This window comes from Saccopteryx leptura, chromosome 2 (genome assembly GCF_036850995.1).
Source record: "Saccopteryx leptura isolate mSacLep1 chromosome 2, mSacLep1_pri_phased_curated, whole genome shotgun sequence".
NCBI classification, from domain to species: Eukaryota; Metazoa; Chordata; class Mammalia; order Chiroptera; family Emballonuridae; genus Saccopteryx; species Saccopteryx leptura.
Genome location: NC_089504.1, coordinates 288,673,543 through 288,685,581, shown reverse-complemented (window position 1 = coordinate 288,685,581; position 12,039 = coordinate 288,673,543). Strand labels below are relative to the sequence as shown.

Here is a 12,039-nt window from a genome sequence, read left to right as displayed (position 1 = left end):
TTGTAGGAGCTTGGGAATACAGCAGTGAACAAAACAAACACGATCCTTAGCCTTACACAGGTAAAGTTCAGTAAGGATGCCAGAACATTAAACACATACACATAAATGCTAGGAAGGAACACGATAGGATCCTGATGGGCGTATATTTGGGGAGGGGGGGTTTGAAGATGTGTTCATACACTCATTCATCAAACATTTGAGCATTTTGTGTACCCAGGCATTAGAAAAATCCCATATACGTATGTCTGTATCAAAATCCACATGGATGCCAGATGGGAAGGGAGGACGTGGAAGGGGGAACAAAGACACAAAGATCCCACCCAAGTAAAGATTTAACAATATTCAGGCCAAGTTGGAGATGGGTGAAATTGAAGGTTACGATAGACTAGCAGTGCTGACTGGAGCAGGATCCAGCAGACGTGTGCAGCCAGCACTGGCCTCCAGGTCTTAGCTGGGGCGTTTATAGACCACTCCTCTCCGAACAGAGCGAATGAAGAAGGGAGAACCAGTGCAAATTACCCAGGCACGGTAGTCCAGAAGAGAACAACGCCAAGTCCCACTTAAAAGTTTTAAGTTTTTTTTCACTTAAAGAATTTTAGACGGAAAAAAAATTTGTTCAGATTGCCTGCCTTAGCTTGGCGGAGGAACAGGCGCACGAAGAAATACGAACATGTTTTTCATGGGTCTCTGAACCTGACCTGTTGTGATGCGGTGGATGGAGGTCACCTAGAACACTGATGCTCCCAGTTCACAGCCCTGGGCTTGCCCCGTCAAGGCACAAACGAGAAGCAACTACTCTGAGTTAATGCTTCCCACTCCCCTTTTTTTTCTCTCTCCTCTCTCTAAAATCAATCAATAAATTTTTTTTTAATCTGCTCTTAGCAGCCCAGTTTACTAATAAAAGGTAAGTTTCTATAAGCCCTGACTGCGAGGCCTTGGCCACGCCCCTTCACTGGTGAAGCACTCCGAAAGGGTCTTTGCTGAAGCCCGCCCTCAGGGTTAGTCACGCCGGATCCGATTCCCGCGCAGGCGTAGCACACGTTCTCGGCCCCTAGTTGTGCGCGATCAGACGTATGACGTAATTGCGTCGACGCCATTTTAGCCGGTTTCACTCCGCACTGGGCGTGGCGGCCATTTTGTTTGGACAGCGAGCGGGAGTTGGAGGCAGCCGCTGTGGTGGCAACAGACGAAAGACAAGAAAGGGCAGGCTGAGGGAGCAAGTGGACCGGCTAACCAGACAACCAGCCAACAACACGAACTAACCTAGCGGTCTGCCGCTTACGCGTCTAGCCAACCGTTAAACAAGTTAGCCCGAACCCCTTCACCATCAACTCAGGTTCGGCCGGCCCCCGGCCCGCATTCCGCAGCCGTCGTGGCAGCCCCGGGAGGAGCGCTGGCGTCCTTTTCCTTCGGTAAGTCTCTGGCGATAAGGGAAGTATTGAGGAAGGGGCCAGCGGGCCGGACGGTCAGCAGAGAGGGGCTGGCGTGTGCAGGCCTCGGGGAGGGGGCGGAGCCCGGGAGGAAGCCGGGGGCGGGCCTGGGTTGGAAACCGGTGGCGGGACTGCTGGAAGAGGTTGGGATATGATGTTGATAAAGAAAATTGTACGGCAAATTGAGCAAAGTTGGCGGTCGTGCCAGGGATTTGAGATGGCAGGGAGGTGAAATGAGGACTTCGGGACTTCAGGGAACGCTGGAAAGTAATGGCGGCTTCAGGGTTAAATGTCGTAGAGCGCTCTGGGATCTACCACCGGGCGAAGGCTCAATTAGGAAACCTTGCAATCCCCGGTCCCTTACTCAGGACCCTGCTTAATTTTGGAGTCAAATGCCAATTTTGAAACTCGGTATTCTTGTATCTCTAGATCAATGATTCTCGATTTTGGCTGCACGTGAGAAGCACTTGGGTAGCCTTTTATTACTTCTCCAGTTGCAGATCCCCAGACTGCACCACCAGATATTGTTTAATTGGTTTGGGCCCAGGTGTCTGCATTTTTTTTAAAGCTCCTTATAGCCAAGATTGTTTGGAAGCGGTATGCTACGAAAAGCCAATCTCTTACATTGTCTTAAGCTAGGTCTAGGCCTGCCGTTTTGGAGGCTTTGGCAGATACCTTCTGTCCCTTGGTCTTGAAGTGTATTAGTTTGATGCAACTACCTTATAAATATAAGGGTCAGAAATGAGTGTTAGTGTGTTTTTAAGTAGTATTTGATACATACCTTTCATTCATTGTTGGTTTGGGCCTTTGGCCCTTTTGGAAATGAGATCGTTGTTCGGATTTGCTCATTCTGCCTATTGTCCTTTGTAGATCCTCGGGATTTGAAGATGGCTGCACAGTCAGCACCGAAAGTTGTGCTAAAAAGCACCACCAAGATGTCTCTAAATGAGCGGTGAGGCAGCCAACAGCAACTTCAGCTCGTTCATAAGAAAACATTACTTAAATTGGCCCTGGGGTCCAATGCACAAAAACCAGTTTTAAACTAAATACCAACAGAAGGCTACAGACCTCTGTTCTTAATTGCATTTTATTTATGTGGTACACAGAGCATATTGGGCGGTTGTTTCAAAACCCCTTATCAGTAGATTTTTGTGTTAAGCTGTGTGAAATATTTATCTGGTGGGATGTATTTTAAAAAGACTCCTCACAACCCTCCCTCTTCACATTTTTTTAAGCGTTGATGCTGGGATGGTGCCGTTCCATAGCACGGACCCTGGCTGCAGTAGGCTTGCTGCCCCGTCCAAGGCCAGCAGTGTTGTGTCTGGCCTGTAAGAGGCAGGTAGCAAGCTTTGAATATGTCCAAAGGTCCTTGAATGCCATTCTTGGGCCTTGTAAGAGGCACTTGCTTTTGCTCCATTTCACTTTCTTTCCATTCTACTTTCCGTTTGTTTATGTTTTGGATTCTTTTGCAGTTACGTGTTCTTTTCTTCCATTCCATTAAACTTACTTTTTTTTTTTTAGATTTTTATTTATTCATTATTATTAGAGAGAGAGAGAGAGAGAGAGGAAAGAGATAGAACAGGGGGAGGAGCAGGAGTCATCAACTCCCATATGTGCCTTGACCAGGCAAGCCTGGGGCTTCGAACCGGTGACCTCAGCATTCCAGGTCGATGCTTTATCCACTGCGCCACCACAGGTCAGGCTCCATTAAACTTACTTTTACAGGAATAACAGAAGAGTTCTCTTCACATGCTCTTAAACATCTGAGCTGATTTAACTTCTTTGGAATTAATAAGTTAGAATCAGAAAAACTAATCATTTGAGAGTAAGAAAAGTGAAGGTAATTTTTGTCTAATAGAGTTCTGTTCATTGGGTATTGAGTGCCTTTGACCAGTGATTTTAGTAAGTTGACATTAGATCACTGTACATATTTGCCTTTTCTGAAGCATATTTACTCCTTTTCTCTTGGGGAATGATAGACTAATTCTTCATATTCACATAAATAAAAGAACAAATACATTGAAAAAGTGTGATACATTCCTCTTACTTACATGGGTGCATTATTTCCGTGGGCTTTGAAGATGCCCTAGTCCTTCCTTTATTTGCCCTTAAAATGTACCCTTAGTTCTCCCAAGGTTTTGGCTTTCTTCGTTTGTCTTTGAAACTACATCTTCTGTCTCATGTTGTCATTATATCTGCTTATTGCGTGTTTTTCATACCTTCCACCTCTCTAAAAGCCGTTACTTGAGCCCTTATTATCACTTTCAATTGAATGTGCTACACTTAGCTGCATTTCTAAGTTTCTGATTCTTGCAAGTTTGTGGAAGCAGAGGAGTCTAACCCACATCAGCCTTGACTTAAGTGTACCACTTTATTTAAAAGTTCGTGGGATCTGGAGTTCCTGGTCTAGCAAGCCATGAAAATGCCAATAAATGTTTTATAATAAAGCTTTTATTTAAACATCCATTTTGTTCGACCTTGAAGCTTTACTAATATGCTGAAGAACAAACAGCCGATGCCAGTGAATATTCGGGCTTCGATGCAGCAACAACAGCAGCTAGCCAGTGCCAGAAACAGAAGACTGGCCCAGCAGATGGAGAATAGACCCTCTGTCCAAGCAGCATTAAAACTTAAGCAGGTGAGAGGAAAAGGGTCTTAGTGTTCCTGAAGCAGCTGGTGATCTCTGTCAGGCAGTCCACTAAGACTATTAGGAATGCTACAAGGTGTCTCAGGGCAAAAGCTGAAATTTCTCTGGAAGAAAGAGAAGTTTAGATAATTCCCATTTTGGCAGGTACCAATAAGTAACCTTTTGTTGTCTTTCTCTTTTAGGGAGTTTGCCATCAATGTGGCCTGATTCCGTTGTCAGTGAATGTTAATCTCTTTTGTTTTCTGATCCTTTGCCCTTAAAGTAAATCCATTAGCTTTTTCCACAAAGAAATTTTGCTTTCTGTTTTAGATGACCGTCAGAAAATCCTTTATTCCGTGTTAAATGATTTATAAATTAGGGAAATAATTTTGTTCTTTCTCCCCTAGTCCAGGGAATCTGAATAACTTTAGTCAGTGGCTTTCATTGCTAAAATACAGAAATAGTAGGGTGATCCTTATCTCCATAGCCCCTAAAGTTGTGTCAGTAGAGTAGAGCAAGAGCACTGAGTAAATGATTTAATAGCTAATGGGTTCACTTTCAAATTTCCAGTAAGGGAGAATTTTATTCAGACCTGAAATAAAACCTGCTCTTTATTATTCATAGACTTTATATGCAAGTCCGGACAGTGGCTGTGGAAGGATATGTCCAAGCTGTGGCTGGGCGTCTGGAGGGCGGTGCCATGCAACTGTAAGGACTTTAACTGGTAGCACTGCATGGCTGTGCATTCAGCAGTTAAATATAACATCCACCCCCACCCAGAACCATTGGGCTCACTGACCAAAAATAAACAAGGCCTTCTGCTTCAGCTACCTTAAGCCTTGGAGTGACTGCATTCGTCCCTGACTCAGGAAAGTAATAAAAGGCACCATTTTTCCAGAGTAAATATTAAAAATTTGATGAAGACAAGTCTGACAGATCATTCCAAAGGATCTTTCAACAAGAAGCTTTCAATATTGGCTATGCAGAAATAGCCTCTAGAGCAGTGCTGTTCAGTAGAACTTTCTACAGTGGTAGAAATGTTCTAGTAGTTGTGCTATCTAGTAGGGTAGACACTGTGACTTTTCAACATTCAAAGTGTGGCTAGTGCAATTGAGAAGCTTAGGGTGTTTTGTTTTTATTTATTTACTTGTAATTTGAGTATTCACAGGAGGCTAGTGGCTACCTTATACATAAGCACAGCTCATGTAGAAACTGGATGGTGTAGTGGACATTCTTAAGCTTCTGTCAGTGTTAGAGACCAGTATTAATAGCAAATAAGTCTTGGGGAGGGGGAAACACTTCTAAGTGCTGTACATTCTCCCCTTAAAGCACAGGTCTTGGGAGAATATTCTCAGGATGAATGAACACAAATAACATGTGGAATGAAGTCCTGGCCTCATATTAGTGTATTGACGGGAGTGGTATAATGGGTTTTTATGATTGGTTACACCTGCTCATACTAGGTGCATGTTCAGAGCCTGTCCTGCCCCTCTGATTAGAAGCAGATCTTGTGCTAAAAAGCTAATAATAATGACTCAGAACATGTGGTGGCAAAACGAGTCATTGGTAGTCGCTTGTGGGTGAAGCCTAAGGACACATAGAATATATTGACTGATGGCTTAATAGGAAAGCAAGTTTGCTAAGGCCTTGGTTGTGTTCAAGGCTATAGAGTCACCTTTTCCTTTGGAGGAATTTTATTCTTTGAGATGTGGTCTTTATAGTTTGGGGGGGGTTGTGTTTTGTTGGGGTTTTTTTTTGAGTGACAGATTATTGAAACTCTTAATTTTTGTTATGTCCTTGTCTCAAGTGTGGCCCTAAGTTTTGTGATTGTAACTTAGCTGTCAATGCTAATGAAAATTTAGCTGGTTCTGTATGGAGATATATTTGAGTTTTATGTTTATTTTCAATTAAAGGTCGTTATACTGGCTTAAGAAGCTGTTTGCAAAGGTAGACAAGGAGTTATGGTTATTTTTAGAAATGTTAAGGAGATTGACTTTTTTGTGTTTATTTACATCTTAAGGTAAGAAATGGACCGTCTGAAGATAATATACTCAGGAAAATGGAACACATTGGCCTCTTTGAGAAATCAAATGTTGTTCTTAAGTCACAAGAATTGAGATGAACTTTTAATTTAAATTCTGCCCAGAGTGTGATGAACTTCCTATGGTGTTTGAGTAAACCCTTGAAGACAGTGGTAGTTCTTGGGCAGGTATGAATCAAATCAAGTTGTTGTCAACCTGTGGTTCAAAAACAACTATCAGGATTTGAAATATATAATGTTCTTATTAAAATTTAAGTTTCTAGTAGTGGTGTATGACTTTTGTAGCCAAAGTAGCGAGGTAATTTGTGGTGATGCCAGTTTCATGGGACCATACTCAAGCTTCTTAGAAGCTTTGGATCAGAATTCTGCTTTTATATCCTTTTCTGAGGCAAAGGCTTGCTTCTGGTTTAGCATCCTTATGACACAGCAGGTTTATCTGCCTCCACACAGACTTCTCACTTGCTTCTTTTTCTCTGCACTTTGACTTATGAAATCCCACTGGTTTGCTTTTTTGATCTCAATCCCCAACACCTTTTTTTCCAGAAGAGCTTAAAGCAGCGCCTGGGTAAGAGTAACATCCAGGCACGGTTAGGCCGGCCCATAGGGGCCCTGACCAGGGGAGCGATTGGAGGACGAGGCCTGCCCATTATCCAGAGAGGCTTGCCCAGAGGAGGACTACGTGGGGGACGTGCCACGAGAACCCTACTTAGGGGCGGGATGTCGCTCCGAGGTCAGTGCTTATGTACCTGATAATTATCAGGTCCTATCCCCTTTCCTTTTCTCTTGGGCTGCTTATGGACACATTTGTTTAACATCTTGAAGCTTGAATTTATATTAATATAATTAATAACTTGAAGTCACATTTTTAGTAGTGCTGCATGTCCTTTTATCGATACCATTTTCTGATAATGTGCAGTGGTGAGAGGCTATGACCTGCTTAACAACAGGTAATCCATGTCGTCTCCATTCCATTTTAAAACACCCTGCTACTGCTTGAATCAAAGCACATTCAAGTTCTGGAAATAAGTCAAGTCCAAGAAATGTATGGGTCTGTTGGCCTATATCTTAACCAATCATCTATTTTCCTGGTGCTAGTGAAATACTGTTATGTCTGTAAAAAAGAGAAGACAAGTTGACCCATAGCACTTAGCTATATGTTACATTTGGGGCATTGTTATACTGTTCCCTGTTTAGTCCTTGTCCCCTACAAGAGCGTATTGACAGTAGGAGCCATATCATTTATTTGGAAATCTATTGTAATATTAGGCACCTGATTATTGAGTAGATAATTATTAAATGTACATACTTACTACTTAACTCCTCCTGGCTACTTCCAAAAATGGACTTTGATCAGACTTGTTGAACTGATTGAATAAAGACATCTTAATCTGTTCATGCTCAGTATATAGCTTGCCCACCCAAACTAAAAATTACCCAAATTAACTCACTTAACCCTCACCGCCTTCCTTTGGTTAGAATCTACTTTGTTTCTCTTGGATTTACCTGCATATACATTGTATGCCTCCTCTCCAAGGTCAAAACCTGCTCCGAGGTGGACGAGCCGTAGCTCCCCGAATGGGCTTAAGAAGAGGTGGTGTTCGAGGTCGTGGAGGTCCTGGGAGAGGGGGCCTAGGGCGTGGAGCTATGGGTCGTGGCGGAATCGGTGGTAGAGGTTAGTCAGCTACCAACTTCAGAGAATAGCTCCCTCTTATTTCTCTCCCTTCAAAACTCGGAGCCACCTTTCTGCACTGCTTCAAGTCACAGGCAGGCTTATTTGTTTGTCTTGTTTTGTTTTTTTTGAAACTGGCTTATTTTCTAAATTCACATGTTGATAATGCAAAAGTCTATTGTGGGCTTTCCAAGATTTAGTCAGGTACATGTTACAGAGCCAGATTATATGCAGTCTTCTTCCAGACTTGTGGATTTAAATTATATTGTTAAAATGACAAAGTTGCCAGTTTGGGGTTTTACCTTTCTCTGTCCCTGCCCTGCCACCACACAACACACACCCCATAACTCAACCCCACTCTTGAGTCTAAGAATTCAGAAGAAGAACGTGTACAAAAATGAAGCAGAATTAAAGATAAGGGTGATGAGACTTGGACCTGGGTATTGACTCTGAAACCAAGTAAATTCAAGGTAAAGTTTGTATCTATGGGAAACATAAGATGACTTTTTTTTTTTTAAGAATATTTTAAAAAAAAAGAATATTTTTATTAAAGCTGGGGGCAGTGAAACAAGGAAGGGCCTAGGCTAGAAGAGCAACAAAGGTGGCCTTGGAAACAGTTTCAGGGGGTTAGACCAGTGGTTCTCAAACTTTTTGACATCAGGGCACATTCAAAATCCTACAAATAATTGTAGGCGCACTCTATACAAATTTTTTATGTTATTTTTTGAGTTATGCTTTTTAGAATTCATAAAAAAGAGGGGTTAAAAAGTAAAATAAACGTTATCTTTATATATATAGATAAATCCTTAGTAAGATTTAGTAAATTCAGCAGGTCTTGGCACAAATGTGTTAAGTTTTTTCATTTTTGTGTTTATGAGAAACATGAGCCTGATGTGTCCTAGCGATTTCTTCAGTGTTTGGGCATATACATATTTGAAAGGCAAACTCTCATTTTCTTGTCAATACATTTGACAAGAAGAATTCCTCTCTTTTTACTCTTAGTTGTGTTGAATGCAGAAAACCCCCACCACACATACCATCTTAACTTTACACCAAACAAAGGATAGAAGAAACTTGCCTCCAGTCTTTCCGGGCAACATGGGGGTAGTGTAAACAATCCAGCACCACAGCTTAACAGCCTTTTGCAACCTAGTCAGGCAAGTGAGGTGGGGGGTTAGACAGACTGTCAGCTTACAGCTAATTCCCCACACTTCTGTCCCCCAAAATCTAAACTCCAAAAACCCTGTTGGTTTTTTGGTCCCCAACAGGCACATATTTCTCTGGAATACCATAGGGCACACCTGGAAATCTTCTAGGGTGCACACTTTGAGAACCACTGGGTTAGACCAAGATGAGATGCCACTGCCCGTTCCGTTGAGGAAGATGGGGGGAAGAGAAAGGTGCAGGTGTGCTCCCAGGAGGAAGAGTGCACTCAGAGATAACTTTTTTTGATCAAGGTAGAAAGCAAGATGGTATTATGTCAATTAACTGGCTCATGTTGATAATAATCTTTGAGATTTAGTGATACTTGTCTTGTGACCTCATGACCCAGATTGGGAGAGTTTAATGGTGTTCCTTTTAAAATGCTAAATCTCCTGGGAATTTTCTGGCTTAGCATCTAGTGGAAAACTCCCAGTAACACCTGTCCAAGAAAAAGAACATTTTAATTCTCTTAGCCCCTATGTATATTTGCTTTGGTCCTTTTAAAATGTGTGGTGGGTCTTCTATAATTCATGACCTTAAAGTTGCCACGGGATAATAACTGTTAGAAAAGGAAATTTGATAACTGAGGGTTTCTTCTCTCCCATTATATGTTGCTTGGCTTATTGAGTGATGTCCAAGCTAGTTTAGGTTTCAGGATGAAATAACATGTTATTAAATTATCTTAACTTGGTTTCTAGGCAACAACACCAGGGTGGGGGAGTGTCAAGTCTTAGCTGGATATGTTTTGTTAAAAATGAACAAACCACTCTTAGGTAACCATAATTGTTATGTGTCTAGAATAGGAAATAGAAGTGACTGGGAGTATTCAAGATTTTTTTTCCCATCTCCTCACATTGTTCCTATGTAAAAATAATTCTTTATCTCCTAACATGGGGTCCATTCATTAGGTCTTTAAGTTTAATATGTTTGAGGATAGGTAGGCTAATTTTCCAGGAGATTCAACAGTAAAATTTAATTGGAAAACTGCCTGGCTTCACACTCCTGTGGCTCTGTGTGCCCTTTATTATTTCTTCCCTATATTAGTAAATGGGTTTATCTGTAATGTATTTTAATTATGAACTTACAGTGGGTCTTAAACGTTAGATCATTTGTTTTAGGAAAGATTAAGATTTTTTTAATTATCAGTTTCCCTTTGTTTATAGAATAAAATTTTTAAATAGCATTTAGAGAGGAGCATATAAGGATTCATTATGTGTGCTTTCCATGTGTTGCTTGCTACCCAGTGTGTTTCCTGTTTTTCCAGATTTCTCCTCTTTGCCCTGCCCTTCAGTCTCAGCTAGGCCCCACTGCTGTAAGGGGCATGTATTGTAGCACCTGTTAAACCTTCTTGTAACTGTCTTTTTTTCCTTTGGGCCAGGTCGGGGTATGATAGGTCGGGGAAGAGGGGGCTTTGGAGGCAGAGGCCGAGGCCGTGGACGAGGGAGAGGTGCCCTTACTCGCCCTGTACTGACCAAGGAGCAGCTGGACAACCAATTGGATGCATACATGTCGAAAACAAAAGGACACCTGGATGCTGAGTTGGATGCCTACATGGCACAGACAGATCCCGAAACCAATGATTGAAGCCTGCTGAGAGAGACTCTTGCTAAAGTTATCACGTCTGTAAATAACCTTTGACATAACAGATAAGAAGAAACCTACCTGATTGATGCTGGAAAGACCTATCACAATAGACTATGGACTTACTTGCCACCAGTTTGTGCATTTAGTGTGTTCCTTTAACTTTTTTGATACTGTAGTGTATGGAACCCTTTTTTTCTTCTGACTTGGGTTTGGTTTGGTTTTTCTCCTTCTCCTAGACTTCTCTTTGACCATGAATATGTCAGCCCTCTTTCCACCTCTCCCTCCCTGCACCTGCCACATATGCTCTGATGTTCTAACAGTTCATCTCTGTACCCCCTCAAAAAAAAAGTCCCGGAGAGAATACAACAGTGTTCCTCTCTAATGCCTAGGTTTCTGAGATACAGGTCTGTACTCTGTCACTTGAATAGCCTCTTAGGAGTGTTTAGAAAATCTGGAGTTGAAAAAATGCATTCTGCCACATTGACATTTTAGTAGAGTAAATAGGAACATTGACTTAGAGCTACAGTGCCACTTAGGTTACACGTAGTAGCCGTTCTGATTTCATTGTAAAGTTGCTACCATGTGTATTGACACCACATACGTGAACTGGTTTGAGTGTATGCATACTTTTACCCAGGAATGAAATTTACAAACTCTCCTCTTGGCTTTGCACCATGTCCAAAGGGGGGTACTGTTGGGTTGGCTTTTACCTGCAATTGAGTGGGGAAAGCTGCTTGGTTAAGCAAATGCTTCAGGAGGATGGGAATGCTGTGGCAGATACCTGCAGGGGAGGAGTCAGAAGATACTTGTGAATGTAATTCTATTTATCCCAAACTAATCTTGGGCTTTTCCATACATTGGCTTTGTTTGACCCTCTTCCCTTTAAAGTTTGTAAGTTCAACCATATTGTCAATTGTTTCAGTTCCACTGGAATCCTGTATTTCTGGTTTATTATAACGAAATTGTTCTCTCATATCCAGCCAGGACTTCCTATTTGTTGCGCTTCCTGAAATGCTGTGGCTACTATAATGATACTTTGATACATAACCCTTGTAGAACTGAATCTTTCATAGTTGTGTTAAAATTCTGGGGCAAGGGTATTGCAGCTTTTGGACAGAAAATGAAGAATGTCCACCTTTGAGTAAGCCTTGTAGTTAGATTAACCACATAAAGCAGTGTACTGACCTGTTTGGTCCATAGAAAACTCAGGCAAGGTTGTTCTGGACAGTAGTATTCTGGATCAAGTCGGTTTGAAGGAAAAAGAACCTAACTACATCCAACCAAACCAAACCAGTTACCATTGAGCTGTCCTAAATTGTTGGGAGGTTGTATTCATTACATGCTGGGAAGAAATTTTGGTCAGGACATCCTGAACTAAAATCCTGTCTATAATCTAGACTACTTGACTTAACCTGTGTTAAGATTTAGTCAGTCTTGTAGAAAAGAGCTTGGAAAGACCACATGAGGAGAGCCTGACCAGTGGTGG

The 12,039-nt window shown here is 41.8% G+C and overlaps 1 protein-coding gene across 6 annotated transcripts; it reads left to right on the top strand.

The window, feature by feature from the left end:
* The first annotated feature begins 1,111 nt into the window (after positions 1-1,111).
* CHTOP (chromatin target of PRMT1) lies at positions 1,112-11,532 on the top strand. 6 transcript variants are annotated; one of them, XM_066362448.1, is made up of 7 exons: positions 1,113-1,412; positions 2,301-2,382; positions 3,915-4,068; positions 4,681-4,764; positions 6,644-6,827; positions 7,632-7,769; positions 10,348-11,532. In XM_066362448.1, exons 2-7 carry the CDS (start codon positions 2,318-2,320, stop codon positions 10,551-10,553), a joined length of 831 nt encoding a protein of 276 aa, XP_066218545.1. In that variant the 5' UTR covers positions 1,113-1,412; positions 2,301-2,317; the 3' UTR covers positions 10,554-11,532. The 6 variants fall into 6 exon arrangements, with proteins under 6 accessions (XP_066218549.1, XP_066218545.1, XP_066218544.1 ...); XM_066362447.1 differs by having other exon boundaries at positions 6,641-6,827; XM_066362452.1 differs by lacking the exon at positions 7,632-7,769 and having other exon boundaries at positions 1,112-1,412; positions 6,641-6,827.
* The last annotated feature ends 507 nt before the right edge of the window (positions 11,533-12,039 follow it).

Bases quoted from the DNA above. Each gene is read 5' to 3' on its own strand.
- CHTOP (XM_066362447.1), top strand. From the start codon at position 2,318: ATGGCTGCACAGTCAGCACCGAAAGTTGTGCTAAAAAGCACCACCAAG. The intron at 4,765-6,640 runs GTAAGGACTTTA...CTTTTTTTCCAG, and splicing joins GAGGGCGGTGCCATGCAACT to AAGAGCTTAAAGCAGCGCCT. The intron at 6,828-7,631 runs GTCAGTGCTTAT...CTCCTCTCCAAG, and splicing joins GGGCGGGATGTCGCTCCGAG to GTCAAAACCTGCTCCGAGGT.